This window comes from Chlorocebus sabaeus, chromosome 10, assembly GCF_047675955.1.
Source record: "Chlorocebus sabaeus isolate Y175 chromosome 10, mChlSab1.0.hap1, whole genome shotgun sequence".
Taxonomy (NCBI): domain Eukaryota; kingdom Metazoa; phylum Chordata; class Mammalia; order Primates; family Cercopithecidae; genus Chlorocebus; species Chlorocebus sabaeus.
In genome coordinates this window covers 97,414,789-97,436,297 of record NC_132913.1, presented here as the reverse complement: position 1 = coordinate 97,436,297, position 21,509 = coordinate 97,414,789, and the positions used below count along the sequence as shown (strand labels likewise).

Genomic DNA, 21,509 nt, shown 5'->3' with positions numbered 1-21,509 from the left:
GAATGGAATGGAGATTATAGAATTAATAGGCAAGTTGCAGAAAGCTCAGGAAAGAAAAAGTTAATAGGTACCTTTAATAATGAAAATGAAGACACTGTAGAAGTATATCCAACCTGAGAACACTTTCCCAAAGTGCTCTTAGGTTGGAAATGAAGACCACTGCCTGTGGCAGCATTTCCTCTTCTTGGCAGAGGCAAAGTAAAGAAATAAATCCCAAAAGTCACTCAAGAATTCTCAGTATATTCCCTTTTGAGTTGCTATTTAAGTTGAAATGAAAATTTGTACATTTATGTGCTAAAAGAACAGAACAATAATTATTACAATATAGATATGTACAGATTACTTGTTAGATGAATTTAAACAAAACAAATTAGTTGAAACTTAACTGAAAATGTTTCCCCTTTCAGTCTTTGTGGTGGGAACGACGGGCTTTTCCACTGAAGGGTGAAGACATGGCAGCCTTATTATGTGAAGATGAAAAAAACGATCAGGTTGAATGGTCAAGCACAGCTTTCCATGGTGAAATCTTCGGTACCAGTGTACCAGAGAATGGCCACCATCCAAAAAAGCAGTCAGATGGAATAGAAGAATACAAAACCTTTGATCTAGGACTTACTAATGTTAAAAAAAATAGGTGACAGGGAACAGGTTAAGAAAACTATGTAAATGTAGGAAAGATGGGAGGAAATAAAGCCCTGTTCTGGATCCCCCATCCCCTCCAGAATAAGAGCATGTTCTGCATGTATTAATCTTTTATGCTGTTTATGAAACAGGCAAGATAAGTCTGTTTTTCCTTCTGGAACCACAAGGGTAACCAGCTTTTCATCTACAGACAAGTGGTAGTCATTTGTGTTTATCATGCAACTTACAAACACCAAGATATTAATTGCTGCAACTTGATGTCAAATCACCTTACTGGGTAATTTTTAAGACTATGTACCCACACCATACATACATACACATATATACACATACATACAAACCTGTGCGCCAAGTGACAGCTATTTTTTTATATACATGGTAATTCATTAAAATTGCCTTAATATTAGAATATACAAATATGTGTGTATAAAATAAACACACACACACACATCCCCCTATGTAGTTTTTGAAACACTGGCAATGACCCACTCCCCTTGGAAATGCATGTATGAACTACCCTATGAAATGTAAGCTGCAGTATAGATAAAACACAGGTTTCCACTGATAAAAGACATCTGAACATCTTGAATATAGAGATTAAAAGTTTTTTGTTGTTTTTTTTGTTTAACATGTTTAACCAACAGTAGAAGTTATTTACAGAAATTTATATACCAGATAACACAAAACTTCTTTATCCAAAATCATTGATATCTTTGGGACTAAACACAGGCTACTTTCTGTTTACTCCTAACAAAATAAAGCAAGCAAATTTGAGTTAAATATTGGTGCAATTTAATACTATCACATCTTTGAAAACTCAATTTGAGTTTTACCAATTAATGTGTCTCATGAAGACACCAATTTAAAATGAGCCACAAACAGTGAAGTCCTATCAGTATAAAATTTGAAAAAAAAAATGATTGTATTTCTAGATTAGCAAGAAATTAGTAATTCTGCCTGATTTCTATTTCTAGCTAATTTGGTCATTCTTTGCCATAGCTTACTCTATTCAAATAAACATATATTCTTGCTTGCATCCTAGATTGGGAATTAAACATTTTCAAAAAACAAAGCTTCAATATTTGGATACTAAAGAGTATATATGAAAGAAAATTCCTTTTGAAGCTATAAAACCATTTTTTTCTATGTGAAAGTTGAGGACAATTTATATAAATCACTTTTTGTCATGTAAAAAGGTTATTCAAGTTGTACTACCCACATAACTGAAAATATTGGCCATTTGGCCTAATCTGTGAGATCTGACACTAAGTTTTTGTTAGAGATTGGAAATTATACTAGTCCTTTTAAGGGGTAAAAAATCCAAATTCAATACTGACAAACTTTTGCTTGTAGTTTTACTGTACATTTATTTTTAAAGAAAAAGAAAACAAAAGCCAGACAAACCCAAGTTGTCCAGGCAAATAAACTCAAATCTTTGTCATGTCTGATATTATAATCTTCTATGTAAGTTTTTTAATTAAAGTTATTTCTATATACTTTGTGTTGCTTGTTATTAAATGCGACCTATTCATGGCACAAAGCTTTCCTAAGCTGAAATAAAAACAAACATTAACACATTTTTACCTTGTAATGCAGGAAGAAACCCAAGCAAGCTCTAGTCTAAGCTTAACTGTTAGCATTCTTACTTTTTGAACCTTATTTCTCAAAACTTATAGTAGCCTCAAGAAGTCTATTGATACTGGTCCTGATATTTCTTGCCATATTTATAACACAGCAAGAATATTTACAGGAATGAAATAGCTGACACATATTTTTAGACTCTCTATAATTCAAACAGTTATAAATACTTAGTTTATGGATTGACTCTGCATCCTGTCATCTTTTCGCCTACCTGATCTTTCTTGGAATAAAATAATATATCCTTGGGGTCAAGATCCATAGTTCCAGAATATTCTCAGCCATCTGGTTCTGCTACAGTGTAAAATTAGACTGGAAATAAGACAATGTTAAGTAAAAAGCTTCTTACCTAACCGACCTCCCAAGGGCTCCATTTGTAAAAGTGCAGACCAGAAATTCTACTACTTCCTAGATCCTTTCAGGGTACCATCCTACTACTGAGCATTAATTTCTTCATTTTTTAAATGGGGACAAAAATACCTGCTTTATTATTACCACTTACTTATAGAGGTGATTTACAGATTTAATGAGAATATATCAAAGTACTTTATAACTCACGAAATATAAACTTATATAATGCTATCTACTTTGTATTGAGCATATTCTAAATTCTGGGACTAGTACTGGAAACTTTAGGCATATAGTGTTACCTCTTAATTCTCAACACAACCCCACAGTTGTTATAATTACATTTAATGTATAAATGAGTTAGGAGAAACGCAAAAAAGATTGGGTGATTTGTTAAAGGTCCAGCTAGAAAGGGGCGGTCAGAATTCAACCCAATATTACTTCCAAACAGAGGTTTTACTTTTTCCTCTCTACTCAGAGCTAACACAACAGCATTATTTAACGTCCTTAAGAATGGTGGGGAGGAATCACTGAATAATCTGCTTTGACAAAACACCCTGATAAAATCTATGCTTGTATTTTAGAACCCCTGGGTTTCATACATCGTTTTTATAGTTTTCACACATCAAGTGTAAGGTTAAAAGTGATAGATTTTAAGAACCAAGAATATGGTATGCCATCCCACCCAAACTTATAAACAAATCACAAATAACATGAAATAGAAAAAAACCATAAAGACTTCCTTTGCTTTTGGAAAACAGCTGAGAAACAACAAAATTCTTTTCAGAAGTACAGACAAAATTTGTTTTTGTAGTGTAGTCAATATGCCCTCCTTAGGCATTAAGACACTTTTCTGTTTGTAACCTTAATACAGCTGTATTTTTACTCTTTATAAAAATCAAGTCTCTCAATAAAAACAGTATCTTACTCACTAATCATTAAGCTGCATCACTAAAAACATAGTTATACACACCAATTTCTAACCTCTTAGAATATTCTGCACAATCAGTTTTAATCACTGGAATGAATAACTGCTCAAAAAAGCAGTGCAGCTTCAATTGCATTATGATTTGGTAGTCAATATTCCTGTTTTTCAGTAAAAGGGAGATTTCATGAACAGAAACTTTGGGCTCCTTATGGTTTCATCGATCAAGAGAACGTTTCTGAGCAGCTTCTGAGCAAACATTTCTTAATAGGTTGATCACAGATCTGGGGTCTTCACTCCTCATAATAGCACTGCCAGACACAATCATGTTAGCTCCTGCCTGGAAGAAGTAAACAGTTAGGTTATGCCTCAAAGGAAAATGGAGAAAAACCTAAAACAGAATTCCTGGACTAGAATGTCTACTCTTGCATCTGTCAACATTTCAATCATATGAGAGCCACTTTGAGATTAAGCAGACTTAAGCAATCTAGTTCAATAAGAAAACTTTAAAATGTTCACAAATGAGGATGTGAGATTATTTTTAAATGTGTCTAAGAAATCATCGACCTTTCTGGTAAACCAACTCTTAATAATCTACATGGTATCTTTGCTACTCTTTAGATAAGGTTTAAAAGCCTTTACTCCTCAAGCCCACTGTTTTTCCCAATAGGCACCAATGCTTCTATTAGTTACTAAAAAAAAAAAAAACACTTTTATTCTTAATTTGTGAGTGTTAAAGGACAATTATTGCTACCATGTGAAATTATCCATAAATTACGGCAAAATTAAAGTGATTTCTCATTTTTGTTTCAAAAAATGGAATGAATATCTCTCTTTATACTTCACTGCATTCCAGAATGGTTTTGAAGTGGCTTTAAAAAAGTTTTTAACATATGTTTAAATATGGAAGCAAAGAAATTAAAAAAGAAAAGCTAAAAAATTGGGTCCAAATTTAACTCTGAGCTTCCAGGATTTGATTCGAGGATGGAAACCCAATCGGTTTTGTGGTTCACTGCTAGAACAAAGAGGGAGAAGTGGGAGAACCACAGGCTGAGGAAAATTTTTCCAGACAGTGTCACTTTATGTATGACAGCATTTCTAACAATATTCCTCACAGAAATTATAAAGGTGAGTTTTATAGGGTTAACACTGCAAATATCTCTTCAGTTAACCCATTTATGCCTAGTGTTCCATTATTGGAATGCAAAGCTTGTGGGAGTTCTTCATATCCTGCTGTTTAAGGTCATCACCAAGGTCTGATTTTTCACAAAAAAAAATTGCAACCTTTGGCATAAAAGCAGGAGTAGTATACTGGCAAAGCACAGTTTGTACAAAGCAATTCCACAAGCAGTCAAAAGGATATGAGCTCAGTCATTATCTGCCCAGCCCCTCCTGCATAAGTATTTACTACTGTCAAGCTTTTGATGGGTATATATCAAGCAGAAAAGTGTGAGAGTTATACAGAACCTGGAAGTAGATACACCACACTGTGAAAGAAAAGCAGGTCATGTGAGTTTTATTTTAATCACTTGTGGTGCTACCAGGAGGGCTGGCATCCTCGGGAGCCTGACTATGCTAGACTAGCTATCTGAAAAAAAAGTAAAAAACAAGTTTTTATTTGTATACAGATAGCCAAAGAGGGATACAGAGACAGCCAAAGGGGTATCAGGGCTAAATTTTAATCAAAAATGGTTCTAGCAAGTTCTTACAAGGAACAACTAAGTAATATATAGGTTCTAAAGAATAACGTAATAATTAGGTCAATTAGATTTCTCTACTTTTATCCCCCTTGGAGAAGAGGTATCTTTTAATTCCATATTTTGGAAAAATTTCTCACTTCCAAGGCCCTGGAACTTAATGATCTTCCAAAGGGCTGAAATTCAACATATTATTTTTTAAAAACGAACTTTCTTCAGCCTTCCTGAGACAACCAGGATTTACTATTTAACAATTTATGTGATTTTAGAATATCCACTTATGGGCCAGACGCAGTGGCTCACATCTGTAATCCCAACACTTTGGGAGGCCAAGGCAGGCAGATCACTTGAGGTCAGGAGTTCGAGACCAGCCTGGCCAACATGGTGAAACGCTGTCTCTACTAAAAATAAAAAAAATTAGCCAGGCACGGTGGCAGGTACCTGTAATGCCACCTACTCAGGAGGCTGAGGCAGGAGAATTGCTTGAACCCTGGAGGCAGAGATTGCAGTGGGCAGAGATCACACAACTGTACTCCAACCTGGGCCACAAAGACAGACTGTCTCAGAAAAAGAAAAAAAAAATCCACTTATGGCTGTTTATTTTCCTAGTTGTACATGTGAACAAAAAATACTTTTCCAAGAAAGAAAGTCAACTTAGGAACCATAGAGGGAATCGCTGGCCCGTGAGACAATGTCCTGGAGACATACTTGACAGGAAATTGGTCTAGTCAGAGTTGAAGAGCAATCTCACCTCTGCACACTTATGGACAGTGTCAGGACCTACTCCACCATCGACCTCTATATCCAAAGATGGGAACTGGGTCCTCAACCAGTGAACCTAGATATATACATGAGGAAATAAGTTTAACTCCTAAAGTGGATATGTTGGTGGGGGTGGGGGGGTAGATAACCAAATAAACAAAAAAATCCAACAGCCAAAATTAGCAATTAAAACTCCAATTGTCTCACACAATAACTATACCAATACAACATATTACTGGGGAACACTTGGTTTTTAATAGCAAGCTTTGTTCTATTTGGCAAACAGCAATCTGTAATGTCTTTACAGAGACTGTGTGTCATGGAAAGAAGAGAGACAAATCCTCAATAGTCAATGACAACTTCCAAGAGATTTAAAGGTTACAGAGATAACAGTTTCAAAAGAAAATTTCAAGACTCCTAGGCGTGGTGACTGACGCCTCTAATCCCAGCACTTTGGCAGACCAAGCAGGAAGAATAGCTTAAGCCCAGGAGTTCAAGACCAGCCTGAGTACACAGTGAGACCTCCCCTCTATTAAAATATGTAAGAATTAGCTGGGCATGGTGGTGTGCACCTGTAGTCCCAGCTACTCAGGGTGCTGAGGCAGAAGGATCTCTTGAGTCCACGAGGTCGAGGCTGCAATGAACCCTAACTGCATCACTGCATTCCAGCCCAGGTGACAGAGCAAGACTTTGTCTCAAAGAAAGAGAAAATTTCAAGATAAAGATGTAATACTTCTCTGATTTCCAAATCAGAAATCTATTACAGCATTTATTATATACTGTATCAGAATGATCTGTAAGCATCCCCATCTCCTCACCTTCAGAACAGGTTATGCCTAAATATACAAGCCTTTCAATAAATGCTTACTGAATGAACACACGGTAAAAGTCTCACCCCAAAATCAAATACTTCTTTTACCTTTGGCATCATATCTTCCATGAATTTCTGCCCTCCAAACCCTGGTTCCACTGTCATAACCAAGGCCATATCTATTTGATTAGCCCATGGTGCCAAATACTCAACTGAGGTTCCTGGTTTGATGGCAAGGCCAACCTGTAACAGACACAAATATGCTATATCACATTGACATTTACAATTCCCTCTGTATTACATTATTGTGGCACAGCAGGCCCAGTAGAAATACCTGTTCTTATTTTTCGAAAGTTAACAAGACTATTAAATGTAAGTATTTCCAACAAGCAGTAGCTTTCAGAAAATATTCGTGGAATATATAAATGCTATTTGACAAAGAAGTTAAATCCTGGCATCATAGATGAAGAACAGCTGCTAAAGTAGGCAATGGGCCCTGACTGTGCCACTGCACTTCAGCCTGGGCGACAGAGCAAGATTGTCTCAAAAAAGAGAAAATTTCCTATTTCCAGCAAATCTTCCCAACTGAGAGTGAATGTTACAAAACACTCTCATCACTGGTTTCTTACCTTCATTCCATTCTCCCGAATATCTTTAATCAAAGCCCCTGGGTTCTCGGTAGCCTCGAGATGAAAGGTGTACTGATTGGCTCCTGCTACAGCCATTGGCTTTACCCACTGTTCTGGCTTGGACACCATCATGTGCATGTCTAGAAAGAAAAGACACTTCAAAATATTACTGAAAAATACCTGGTTCATGCTATTGGAAGCCAACTTGTATGCAGTTTTTGCCACTTCGGATATGAACTCTTTGGGCACCACACAAATCATTATTTCAATAGTTATAATTCAGTATAGGTAGTTTCCTCTTATTTTGAAGACAAGGATTTATTTAAATTCATTTACAAAAACCCTTTTCCCACAAAAAGCATACAGTGCTGTATATAAAAAGTTAACATCTAAAAATCAGGAAATCTAGGTCCAGGTCCAGGAAATGCCATTCTACAAAACTTAAAGAATATGTCATATTATCCATGCAGACTAGTTTCCTCGAGGAAAAATAAGTGATTATTTTCATTTCTTCTTTCAATTTATTGAGCAGTTACTGCACTATTAATTATTCTAGGTCCTAGGGTTAGAGCAAAAACATGAAACTCTCCTGTCACAGGGATTACATTCTTAATGGGACAGTCAAACAATAAACAAAATAAGGAAGTAAAATGCACACTAGGTAGGCAGTTAATATGGCTGGTGTGCATGGGGAAGGAGATACACCAGTCAGAGGTCAGGGAAGCACGTGGTGAGGAGAAACCCTACGGCATTCTGCAGGCCACTGGGAGAAATCACCACAGTGAAGTGACAAGATACTATCGACCGAGGAAGCTACGATAGCAATAACCCAGGTGAAAAATGATGGCAGCAATTCAGGATGGATATGTTCTGAAATAAGAGCAAAGAGAGCTGTGGATGGATGAGATGTGGAGGACGAGAAGATCCTCCACGGATAGACAGATGAGAGGAAAACAAAGATGGCATCAAGGATTTTGAACTTATTAACTAGAAGAATGGAACTGCCATTAATTGAGAGGCAAAAGACTGCAAGAACAAATTTAGGGGAAAGGACATGTTGACTACAAGAAACCTGATATCCATCCTAATGTTAAAGCTTGATCCATATAAACATATAAGGTGAAAATGGGCATGGCCTGCTTAAAGATCTTGACTTAAATCATAATAGCATTTCACGAGAAGGAGAGGGCAGCTTAAAACAAGCTAAACCAAGAAATAACACTGTGAAGCATCCTGTGTTTGATAAATGGTAGTGAGGAGAGGTTTTGAGTTTTTTATTTTGCTAGAGGAAGCACATTGCTGATACAGCCAAGCTATACTTAAGAAAAAAAAATTCTAACATTCCAGAACAATTATGAAATACAACAAAGCCTTTAAAAAAAAGTCAGAAAAAGAGAGTATAAAGCTTGACTAATAAAGTCAAGACTAACATTTGTACTTCTAATCCACCAAAAGTAACTGTATGAGAATTTTTTTTTTTTTTTTTTTTTTTAAATAGAGATGAGGTTTCGCTTAACTCCTGGCCACAAGTGATCCTCTCATGTTGGCTTCCCAAAGTGCAGGGATCACAGGCATGGGCCACCACACCCGGCCTAAATTACAACATATTTTAATAGGTAAAACTTTATTCTTAAAAAAAAGTATTAAATCTGGTGTTTCTTATTCTTTGAATTATAAACAAGGAAAATTCAAGCTGGTTGAAAATACCTACTCTCTATTCATTCCGTAAGTTACCAGACTGCTAGCTATGTCATCCTTACTCAATCTCTAGCATCCAGTAACCACTAGCAATCCTCAACGGAGAATTTCTATGGTGTTTAGGGAGTCAGTAGTTCAGCAAATGCGTGTAGAGTTAACATTAGATCAGCAATTCTCAAACATTCTATTATCATTCTATTATCATCTATTACAATCATAATCTATTATTCATAAAATTGGTCAACAATATGCTGATTAAAAAGAATCTAAGTTCTATTAAATTCTAAGTTACATTTAAAAAAAACATTCACTATATATGGCTAGGTGTGGTGGCTCAAGCCTGTAATCCTAGCACTTTGGGAGGCCAAGGCAAGTGGATTGCTTGAGCCCAGGAGTTCACTCTCTTAAAAATTAATAAAGACCCCAAGAAAGTTCTGTTGATATGGGTTATATTTATAGATATTTAATGTATAAGAAATTCAAACTAAGACATTTTAAAGCACATAATTTTTGGTGGGTACGGTGGCTCACACCTATAATCTTAGGAGGCTGAGGAGGGAGGATGGCTTGAGCCCAGTTTGAGACCATCCTGGGCAATGCAGTAAGACTCCTTCTCAACAACAACAGAATAATTAGCTAGGCATGGTAGTGTGATCCTGCAGTCCCAGCTACTGGAGGGGAGGGGTGAGGTGGGAGGACTGCTTAAGCCCAGGAAGACTGAGGCTTCAATGACGTATGAAGGCCACGACTGCACTCTAGCCTGGGCGACAGAGCAAGACTGTCTCAAAAAAGATACCTCTATTACATATTAATTAAGAGTGGTATTGTTTGTTTTACATTTTTGCAAGTCTTCGGTGTCTGGCTTAATAGAAGACACCTACATTCTCACATCTGTTCCATATCCAATCTGTTGTAACACAGATGTTTTATGACTTACAATGGGGTTACATCCCAATTAACTCATCCTGAATTGAAAATACTGTTATGTCTAACTGCATTTAATATACCTAACATACCAAATGTCATAGCTTAGCCTAGCCTACCTTAAATGTGCTGAGTGGTAATTTTATAAAGGTTAGCTGCGATGCGCACTCTGTAAACCCAATCAATAAGCTTTTCATTCTTTGTTACATTAAAACCCATTGTTTGTATTGTATTTTGAATGGGTATTTTAAGTACTGATATACTGAGTTATACACATCTTACAAATAGTGACAGATTTCATTCCATAGTACCCCAAAATTACATTTGTTAAAATAACTACAGATCTCATCAGAAAAGCTTGTTAACTGTTGGGACGCTATCAAATCCACAGTGGTAAGATACACAAGTTCTTCAAAATTCTAATTGTGGGAACAAAAACTGACAAGGTATCTTTCCTTGAAGAGACAGCCTCATTTAGTTAACATTTTCTAAAAGTCATTAAAATAGCCAGGTCTGAAAAACCATAGTTTATCTGTCAGTTGTTCTTTCAAATAAACATAGTGTTCTGGAGGAAAGCAGCTAGTTCAGATCATACCTCTATGGTACAAGTAGTTTTCCTTGAGAAAACCATAATGTTCCAATTCCAATATGCAGCAATGCAGCACAAGTGCTTTATATGCACTTCCTACTTTGTCACACAAAGTATTAAAAAGGCATGTATTCAAGGACCAAGATTTATTAATTTGTACTGCTTCATTAAGGATATTTATTGCAAATGCATGATGATGAAGAATATAACAACTCCTGATATAGTCCCTGCCTTGAGTTGGTTAAGGCACAAGCAAACTGACTCATCAATGTTTTTCTACCATCAGTAGAAATAATGGCAAATAATTTCCTAGTATTATGAAAATAGTTTTGATATACTCTCATGGATGACCTGCAAGGGTCTTAAGGAATTGTGTGAGTCCTTATACAAAGTACTTGAGGATCACTGATTTAGACAATTACAGGAACAGACTTTTCCCTATCACTTTATTTCTTAGACGTTTATTTCTACTCAATATGAAAACTGAAGAGTTAAGAATGTTAGCGTTACATATACAACACAACATGTAATCTTGGTCCTAGAATACATTCATGTATCAATTATCCAACAACCAAAATCCAAGAATTAAACAAATGTTCCTTAATATAAAAAACAAAGGTAGCTGGGCTCAGTGACTTACACCTACAATCACAACACTTTGGGAGGTCAAGGCAGGAGGATGGCTTGAGCCCAAGTGTTCAAGATCAGCCTGGGCAATACAGGGAGATCCCATCTCTACAAAAAGTAAAAAACTAAAAATAAAAATAAAAATAGCCAGGTGTGGTGGCACACACCTGTAGTCCTAGCTATAGCTGCGGTGGGAGGACTGCTTGAGCCCAGGAGTTCAAGGATGCAGTGAGCTATGATTGTATCACTGCACTCCTGCCTGGGTAATAGACGGAGTCTGTCTCTTAAAGCAACAACAACAACAACAACAAAAAGCCAAAAACCGAAAAACAAGGGTCACAAAACCCAAACATTAAAGTAAATGGATTTATCTTTCAGATAAAATTCTAGAAATATTAATTAGCAAGTTTATCAACAAATTAAAAACAACAAGAAAAAGCAGATTGTATGTGGTGGCAGCAACACAGGATTGTTAAAAGGAAAGGCACTGACAGGAAATGATATAGACAATAGTATGGTGTGACAATGGGAGCCCAAATAAAAGGGAGCACAAAGGAAAAAAAAAAGAAAGCATTAAAAAAATTCACACAACAAAGCCAGAAGCGAGGATTCTGGCCATTGATTGTACAGTGGGAGCAAACAATGCTCTGTATTTCATCCACCTCTCACGGTCATGAGAACAACCTTAATTCATAGGAAAAGTCATGGTATCTGCTATATAAGCTAACTATGGCTTAAAAAAAAGTTTAGATAATCAGAGGACTATATCCCATTATCTGGAAATTTCAAAATGGTGAACATATTGGTGGAACATTGTCTCCTCATGCCACATAAATGAGGTAATAATGTACATTTTCTTTGGTGTACTCAAAGTCGATGGATCCTATGCAGAGGCTGAAGACTGTATCCAACTGAATTTTCTGTGATATTGGAAATGTCCCATAGCTGCACTGCACAATATGTGACTGAAGACTTGCAACACGATTAATGTGAATAAGGAACTGAATTTTTAAGTTTATGTAATTTAATTTAAAAAAAAAAATTTGTTTTTGACATAGAGTCTCACACTGTCACTCAGGCTGGAGTGCAGTGGAATGATCTCAGCTCACTACAATCTCCACCTCCGAGGTTCAAGAGCTTCTCATGCCTCAGCCTCCTGAGTAGCTGGGATTATAGGCGTGCGCCACCATGCCTGGCTAATTTTTGTATTTTTAGTAGAGACGGGGTTTCACCATGTTGGCCATTCTGGTCACGAACTTAAGTTTATTTAATTTTAGTAGCTACATGTGGCTTATGACTACCATAGCGAACAGCACAGAGTCCTTCAAAAACCTGGTCAACAATATGCTGATTAAAAAGAATCTAAGTTCTACTAAATTCTAAGTTACATTTAAAAAACTATTTAGGCTAGGCGTGGTGGCTCAAGCCTGTAATCCTAGCACTTTGGGAGGCCAAGGCAGGTGAATTACTTGAGCCCAGGAGTTTGAGACTAGCCTGGGCAACATGGCAAAACTCAGTCTCTTTTTTTAAAAAAAGAAACAAATAAATAACACTACTTAAAAAAACGTGTACAATTTCTCATGTTTAAAAGATCTGACAGGTGAGACATTGCTAACTTGTAGGCCACTAAGTAATCTTAAAAATCTTAATTTACATTGTACTATGACATTGGAGTGAATATTTAGGCAGCACTTGTAGAAAGCTCCAATTTGCACAAAACAAATGGCTTCTGGACCATAAATCAACTGATTCATAAACTCATTTAACAATCACACTGAGCCCTGATCATGTCTATGCTTAGCTTTAGGAAAACCACAATAAATAAAGTGGATTCAATCCCTGCCCTCAGAGTTTACAGTCTAATAAAAGTCATCGCAGATCAAAGGAAGTTCTTAGAGGAAAATCAACAGGTGATAAGATAATTGGATAAAGGTTAATTTGGGAGAGGGTGCTCAAAAAGGCCTCTCTGAGGAACTGACAAATGACTTGAGGCCCAAAGATGTGGCAGCCAGCCAAGCTACTACCTTTCCACACAGATGAGCCAAGGCCCAGAGGCAGGAAGAAGTTTGGCTTGTTACTGGAGTCAGGTCAATGAAGACCCAGCATAGGGAAGTTGGGGAAAGGGTGCCAGATGAACTTGGAAGTTAAAAAAAATCAACCATCCAGTTTTCCTTTACTTGAGCAACACATCCAGCTTCAGATGGCATAACACCCACTTACCAAAGAAAGGGTCCTGGCCTAGCTGCTTTCGAAGGCTTTCTACCACAGGGTGACCAAAGGTGATGTTGGGAACAAAATGCCTACAAGACAAACAAAATCTACTCTGAAAATGTTTTCAATTCAGTTTCTGTTATCTCTCTCAATATGAATTCTGACATGGGTTGAGGGGATTGTGTGCAATGTTTTTCAATTTAATACTTAATCATCAGTATTAAATAATACTAAAAATACTGGGTCATTTTGGTTTTACTAGGTAATGTCTTCTTGACATTTCAACAAATCATGTCACATATATTTTCATAATGATTTGACTCTGTAATTCACAACCCATGACAGGTAGAAATGGAGAGATGACAAAATCAGAAACCCTCAGGCTTTATGACTTGCCCAAGTCACACACCAGTTAGTAAGTTCTGGACTCTTAACATTGATCTGAATCCTAGTCTGTCTCAGGAGGCCTGTGACTACTTTTAATCACTTCTATCACAGGGCATTACATGACAATTTCTTTAAACTTTCTTAAAGATGACTAATAAAGAAACGTGATGTGTTTATTAATAATGACCGCCTTTCACTGAGGGTTTACTACATGCCAAGCATTGTAATTTACTTCACTTCATCTTCACGACAGCCTTATAGAGTAGATGCTATTATTATCCCCTTTGAAGAGCACAAGATAAATAAAATCCTTAAGTAACTCAGCTAATAATTTGTGAAGTGGATTCAAATTAAGTCTACCAGCTGGGTGCAGTGGCTCATTCCTGTAACCCCAATATTTCAGGAGGCTGAGGCAGGCAGATCACTTGAGGTCAGGAGTTCAAACCAGCCTGGCCAACGTAGTGAAACCCTGTCTCTACTAAAATACAAAAATTAGATGGGAGAGGTGGCATGCACCTGTAATCCCAGCTATTCAGCAGGCTGGGGCAGGAGAATCCTTTGAACCTGGGAAACGGAGAGTGCTGTGAGCCAAGACTGCGCCACTGTATTTCAGCCTGGGCGACAAAGCGAGACTTATCTCAAAAACAAAAACAAAAACAAATCAAGTCTACCAGACCCACGGTACTTATCCTTTACCTTACTCCAGTTAATCTTTTTGTTCTATCACTAGTTCACTTAAATATTTAACAAAACCAGGGCCAGGCACAGTGGCTCACACCTGTAATCCCAGCACTTTGGGAGAACGAGGTGGGCGGATCACAAGGGCAGGTGTTCAAGACCAGCCTGGCCAACATAGTGAAACTCCATCTCTACTAAAAATACAAAAATTCGCTGGGCATGGTGGTGTGCATCTGTAATCCCAGACACTCGGGAGGCTGAGGCAAGAGAATCGCTTGTACCCAGGAGGTGGAGATTGCAGTGAGCCGAGATTGCGCCACCGCGCTTCAGCCTGGGCAACAGAGCAAGACTCCGTCTCAAAAAAAAAATAAAAACAATAATCATAATAAATAAAATCTCCTATATGCAAGTACCATACTAGATGCTTCAGAATACTGTTTTGTAAAGAAATATGCTCCAGTTACTGTTTTTCCTAGGAGCTTACCATCTCACTGGCAAGAGATGACAGAGATTGACAGCCAATGACTCACCAGAATTCACAACCCTACTGCTATCGTATAGTTGTCAGTGGGATGTCAACTCAGTCAAACCTTCTCATGCCCAGTTCCCTTTACAATCAAGTGACCCATGTGACTTTACATCCCAGTTCCCAGTTCCCTGTTCCCTTTACATCCCAGTGGCTTATGTGACTAACTCTCACCACCAGACTGTGAATGCAAGTAATGTGTGTCACTGCAGAGTCCGGAAGGTTAAGGAGAATTTTTTTCCTATTGCCACTTTACCCTTCTGCCAACAAAGCCCTTACAGAATGGAAGAGACACAGAATGGAAGAACACTCACACTGAACTCTTACATGAAGGAGAAACTAGAACTAAGCTACTGAAATCTGGGCTTTGTTAAAGCAGCTGGTATTATCCTATATGAGGATTACAAGAAAAGCTATACAATAACAGGCAGGTAACATGTGATTATAGACAAAATATACATAAAATAAGAGCAAGTATTAGAGAACATTAAGAAAGAAGTTCATGAGATTTACAAAATAGGATTTATAAAGATGGGAAAAGAAACAAAGGCTGAAAATGAAGCAAAAGCAGAAACAAGCAAGTTATAGTCAAAGACATGGAGAGTGGTATTGACCAACTTTGCCTAGTGTGAAAAAAAGATGGGAGGTGGGTAGTATCACATTAAAGGCGTCAAAGGCCAAGCTCATTGTCTGGACTTTTGTCCTGCTGGAAATATGAAGTAAGATCTTAAAGCAAGAAATATTAATAAATAAGACAGAATGAGAAATAAATTACAACAGGGTAGGTAATTGCAACTGCCACTTGGTAAGTGGCAAGGAACACTAAGAATGACAAAACAGGCAAAACTGATCAGATCCATTAAATGATTAGGTGTGTGGGAGGGGAGTTAAAATACAAACTATGTTTAAGGTCTTACAGTTAAGATGACAGGTAGAATGAGTGTTAATAAAAACCAAACTTATACGTGGGCCACACACAGTTCTAAAGACTTTCTATATATTAAATCATTAAAACCTCACAACAACCCTACGAGGTAGGTACTTTTATTAACTGTATTCTACAGATGAGGAACAGAGGCCCAAGGTCACACAACCAGTAAGCGCTGGGGGCAGGAGTTACACATAGGCACTACGGCTACCAAGTCCAGGCTCTTAACTACTATGCTCATCTGTCCCTACAACAACAACTAACGAAACCAACGGGGAACAAGTCTAGCGGAGAAGAGATTCAAGAGAGAGAGGTAAGGATTCAGGACACATCGGAGAGGGACAGGTAAGGCGGATGGGTACAGACACTTTCACTCAATAACACCTTGGTCTTTGGAGGTTTAATTTCTATCATTAAAAAAGTGATTCTACCATTTGCCTGAGCAATGATTGTCAGCGCTGTGGATAAGATGTATGTGTTTACTTAAAACTTGAAATAAGGGTCACAGAGGCAGGCAGTAAGGCCTATTGAATGTTTTACAACTCTGGAATTAAAGATGTGAATTTCACATACTGTTCTTTTATTATGCTGTGTAGTATGGGAAATAGTTCTGTTGTCTTAACAGTAGGTTTCATTTATCATGAAAATAAAAGTATAATATCCACCTCCCGAGTAAACACGAGAACCAAAAAAAAAATACACTTCTACTTTTTTGGGAAAACCTAAACAAAACGTATAAAAATACTATCCCCACAGTTATGTGACTTAATTTGTGCTTTTGAAAATCAATTAAATGCTAGGTTCACAAAGTATACTGGAAGAACAAAAATGCACCAGTAGTCTCAAAAAAACCCAAAGGCTATGCTGAGCCATAACAAAAAAGGGCTACAATCCTAAGCATGAAGTCAGGGTGTCCCAAATTTACCAAACAGTAACGATGAGAGCAGTTCTAATGTATTTACAGTCTCCACCTCAGCCTACTGACTCCAAAGAGGACCAGGAATCTGACTTTTTAACAAATGCCAGAGGGAGTTAACAGACCAGCTTGGAAAACACTTAACTATTTCACTTTAATGGAGAGAAACTTCATTAAAAATTATGCTTCATCATCTTATTCTGCCTCTTTTTCCTTTATTTTCTGGAGTCAGTTAACTGTGAAAGAAATAAAATACAATAAAAAGGTATCCCTTTCTCCCAGGGACTCACTGGAATTACACTATAATTTTTTGTAATACAACAATACAATTTGCTCTTTCACGTTCCATTATCACTCCTAAGCTTTACTTACGTAATTCTAACACAATCTACTGCAGACAGATCAAGCCATTTACCCTATCTCCCAACAAGGCAAAGATGGTAAGAGGAGGATTAGAGTCGATATAAAAGGTACAGGAGTGTAACTAGAAAACAATCTTCCTGTGAATCAGGAATCACAAACTAAAATGCTGCTGGGGGTTAGCAGATAACATCAAAGAGCAAAACAGAGCAGATAGGGAAAGGCGCCAAATGAAGTACATCCCGGGTGACTAAAGGTGATGCTGCCCCTGTCAACTCCAGCACGTGTCACCTTGTAAGACTGAGGACCCAGTGCTAGAAGTCTTTTTTTGTTTGTTTTTTTTTGTTTTTGTTTTTTTTCCCCCCAAAAATGAGAAATGCAGCAAAAGTCAGAAACGTGAAATCGTCCCAGTTTTAAATCCTGGTAGCTAATTTAGAAATTAGTTTGCTAATTTAGAAATTCTTTGCTCTGTTCCCATGGTTAGGATGAACACATTCTAGTCACTGTCCTGCCATGATGTATTTATGTATTTTCTAGTGTTTTTTTCCCCAGAGAATCCGCTTGTTCTTTGTTTCACATATCCAGTCATGCTAGTGCTCCATCTTCCACAGTACTCCCCAAACCGGTTTCCAACTTTCTAAATGAAGAAATTCAGTTGTATCAGGGGAGAAATTGGAGGTCTTGGTGGGGAGGAGACTAGAAAACAACAAGCACATCCAAAGTGTAATGTTGGATGAGATTTTAAAAAGGGGCCAGGAAAAAAAAAACATGAAGGCAGTCCTGGGAGGGAAGGGACACTGGCTGCACTTTCATAACCCTAGCCTAGTAGACACCACAGCACATCACGTAGGGGCCCTGGCACCAGCTCTGCCAGCCTCTGCTGAATCTGGTGAGACATCAGGGAAGAAGCTGAACCTCCCTACACTGGTTTTCTCCTTTGCAAAAGGGGAATAAAAACAGCTTTTAACTCAGAAAGTAGAGAAGATTAAAAGAGAAATAATTTTAAAATTGTGTATGCAGAATTCAGTTTCTCCAAACCAAAGTACCTCCTGGCAAAGGGGAAGAGGAATAAATAAAAAACAAATACTTTTTTAAAATTTTTTTGTTCCCAAAACTCTGATCCATTTTATGGATCCAATTTATCTTATTGAGCTCAGTCTGCCATAGAGCTGCGAGGGGACAAAAGTGACTCCTGAGAGACTCCTCCTATTATGATTAAGCCATTCATTCATTCAGCCAATGATTACCAAGCTCCTTATGGTGCTTTTCCCGCAAAGAATACATAGGTGAGCAAAAAGAAAAAAAAACTTGGCTTTCAGGAAGTTTATAGGGGAGCAGGAAAGACATGAAATAAGTTAATAACAATAAGTATACAGTTAACAAAAATAAGTATACAAATTATTAGTTGCTTTTTTGAGGCCAAAGATCATTCCCTGTAAGCCTAGGACCCACAGAAAGCATTTAATTTGAGACAACACAAGTTGCTGCATTGCTTCCAACCCTGGCTCCACTATTTACGAGACCACTGTCAGATGACTTAACCTATCTGTGCCCAACTCCTCGCTGTCAAATGCTGGTGGTAATAACATCAATTTCAAATGGCTGGGTGAGTTAATTCACACACAAAAAACGCCAGAACGGAAATAGTCAAGTGCTCATAAACATTGCTATTATGGTTATCATTAATAATCCTGACTGGTGAACTGAAACAATTACTTTCCCCAACCATTAACTTACTCAAACATAGTTTAATTAAAACCAAATTGCTTTCTGTGTCAAACAGAATCACAAATATACATGTAGCTTATTCCATCCTGTGACCCTCTAGGTGTTTACTCTAGCACAAAAATGTAGCTACTTATCTTTGAGGTACACACTCAGGGTATTACCTGTGACAGTTTAAGGCTTTCAAGCAAAGGTGTTAAAAATGAAGTAAATAAGTACAATTACATATAATGGCCAACTAAAGGTCAACCTTTGTGAGAGATAACATTTACTAAACTTTTTACACATTTGGCCTATTCTTAGTACTCTATGGTCAAAGTTTTGTCATTATCAGTTGGGTGGACTCCTAAGGTAAATGGGTAAAATGCAAAAGAGAAACAATACATTTAACCACATAGAGCAATGGAAGATAAAACTCTTCAAAGTCAGATTAACATTAAAAAGAAAAGGAAATCATCACCTTTTGAAAATAACATCAATTTGCAAATTGAATGAGGAAACACAGGGTTTTTACCTATTTAAATTTATTTTTCCATCCCCACTCAAGATAATGGCATTTATGATTATGTCAGTTAACAGTGGGGCTCAGAGAACTACTTGGCAAACCCAGGAAGGGCCAAGCTGCAAGTCTGTCACAATCTTCTGTAATCTTGAGGGAGTCTTACTATTTTCTGTGGGGTTGTTTCCTCATTCTATCACAACTTCAGAAACTAATATCCTGATTCCAAACAATATTATGTGCTGTATCTACAGTGCTTAAAAATTACTTACAAAAAACTGACCTCCCTGAAGAGCAGGGTGCCTGAAGAGAAAATAGGAAATCAGACTTTTAATAATGATGTAACTAACAATTACAGAGAACTTAATATACGCCAGGCACTGTAAACCTTACATGTACTCGCTCATTTCATCTTCCAAAGATGCCTAAGCGGTAGGTTCTATTAGTAGTTCCATTTTTCAAATTATGAAACTGAAGCTCAATGAAGTTAGTGGCTTGTCCAAGGTAACCCAGGAAGTGGCAGAACTCGGGAACCTCGCTGCAGGTGCCAACTTTAATCGTTACAGAAGTCTGTCTCCCCAGCTTTGCCACTAACTAGCTATATGAGCTTGGGCAAGTCATGCTTCTCCCCTTGGGCCTCAGTTTCTGTAGCTGAAAGTGAAGAAACGTCCTAAAGATTTAGGTCGCTTCCGGGTCCTAAGTGATGGAAGACCACACGTTACGTGGGGTGGGGGAGGAGGGGAGGAATTGAGGTTTGGGATCCGGCCGCAACCCAGGATGCCGCGACAGTTCTGCTCCTGCCAGAGCCTCCAGGGTTCCTACCCAACTCCCCTTCTAGCATCGCGTTCAGAGTGAGGCGCTCGGTGGCACAGGGACGCGGTACATCCAACAGGCACTCAATAAAGGTGCGCTGATCCCGCCCCCCGCGCGGCAAGCCCGACCGGAGCCCGGAGGAGTTACCCGTCCATTACATCCAGGTGCAGATAATCGGCCCCAGAGTCTAGCATCCGGAGGCACTCGGCCCCTAAATTGGCCAGGTCGCTGTTGAGGATGGACGGGCCAATCTTGCAGCCCGACGCCATACCGCTGGCTCCCCAGAGCAAGTTACCCCACGAGTCCCCCGGCAAGACTAGAGCGTCACTCCGATTGGGCGGGCAGTTTTGGCCCCGCCCCTTCTCCGTACAGGCTTCCGGACTGTACGGGAAGCAGCGACTCTGCGATGAGGAAGTTCCGCCTCCTCCTGGCGTGGGGCGGTCTCTGCCGTCCGCCTGGGGCGGGGCGTGGCACACGGGTGTCGTGTTCCTAGTTCTGACCTTCCTTTTTATGCTGTTTGAATCTTCAAGTCCTCGCAGCACTCAAGGCGTTTCTTAACCTTTTTTCGCTTTGCTTCCCCTACAGTTCCTTCTCCTCGGTTCTTGACTTCACATCACCTTTTGTTTCTCCACCCTTTGCATATGCGTTCCTTTCCTCTCCAGCGCCTATGCTGGCCCTTTAAAACAACAATTAAAAATCTTCTTCCCTCGTATTTCTCTTAGAGCTCTTCTTTTGAGCTGGAGGAACCCTGGCTCTGCCAGATACTAGCTGGGTGACCTGGCAAGTCACTTCTTACTTCGGTTTCCTCATCTGTAAAGACAGTGCCCAGCTTTAGGGTTGTATTAAATGAGTGAAGCCAGATAATGCGCCCAGCAGGATGCCTGGTGCTCAGTACAAAATGGTAGTTATTATTACCCTCTTTTTCTGCCTCTGCACTTCCTCCTTCTTATCTTTTTTGTTTTTCCCTCTGTTGAGGCTCAGAAAATAATAGTCCAAAGTGAAGGCCTCAGTCGCAACAGTGTTTCTCTGACTTCATGTCCTGCTCTCTTCTCAATCTCATTCTCCCAGGAGGCAGGTCATAGAAACTAGAGCCCCTCTTCCCTAAGAAGAGTCATTGAAACCAGAACTCCCTTTTCTTGAAACCAGCCATAAAACCCAAAAGCATTACTCTAGCTT

At 38.4% G+C, this 21,509-nt stretch overlaps 2 protein-coding genes across 17 annotated transcripts in view; one reads left to right on the top strand and one right to left on the bottom strand.

The window, feature by feature from the left end:
* Positions 1-2,138, top strand: part of KANSL1L (KAT8 regulatory NSL complex subunit 1 like) — a 145,867-nt gene extending 143,729 nt beyond the window's left edge. For all 11 annotated transcript variants that reach the window (XM_007966118.3, XM_007966115.3, XM_007966117.3 and 8 more), the window contains one exon: positions 408-2,138. In XM_007966118.3, the coding sequence (XP_007964309.2) occupies positions 408-638 (231 nt within the window). In that variant the 3' untranslated portion in view covers positions 639-2,138. The remainder of the gene's footprint in view (positions 1-407) is intronic.
* RPE (ribulose-5-phosphate-3-epimerase) lies at positions 905-20,681 on the bottom strand. 6 transcript variants are annotated; one of them, XM_073020046.1, is made up of 7 exons: positions 20,492-20,625; positions 19,793-19,823; positions 13,511-13,590; positions 7,453-7,592; positions 6,932-7,066; positions 6,002-6,088; positions 905-3,893 (listed from the first exon to the last, which is right to left on the bottom strand). In XM_073020046.1, the coding sequence occupies exons 4-7, from the start codon at positions 7,588-7,590 to the stop codon at positions 3,771-3,773; spliced, it is 483 nt and encodes a 160-aa protein (XP_072876147.1). In that variant the 5' UTR covers positions 7,591-7,592; positions 13,511-13,590; positions 19,793-19,823; positions 20,492-20,625; the 3' UTR covers positions 905-3,770. The 6 variants fall into 6 exon arrangements, with proteins under 6 accessions (XP_072876147.1, XP_007964314.1, XP_007964315.1 ...); XM_007966123.3 differs by lacking the exon at positions 19,793-19,823 and having other exon boundaries at positions 20,481-20,681; XM_007966124.3 differs by lacking the exon at positions 19,793-19,823 and having other exon boundaries at positions 20,492-20,633.
* Positions 20,682-21,509: the final 828 nt, after the last annotated feature.

Bases quoted from the DNA above. Each gene is read 5' to 3' on its own strand.
- RPE (XM_073020047.1), bottom strand. From the start codon at position 20,602: ATGGCGTCGGGCTGCAAGATTGGCCCGTCCATCCTCAACAGCGACCTG. The intron at 13,591-20,480 runs GTAACTCCTCCG...TTTGTCTTGTAG, and splicing joins CACCTGGATGTAATGGACGG to GCATTTTGTTCCCAACATCA. The intron at 7,593-13,510 runs GTAAGTGGGTGT...TTTTCTTTCTAG, and splicing joins AGGCCAGGACCCTTTCTTTG to ACATGCACATGATGGTGTCC.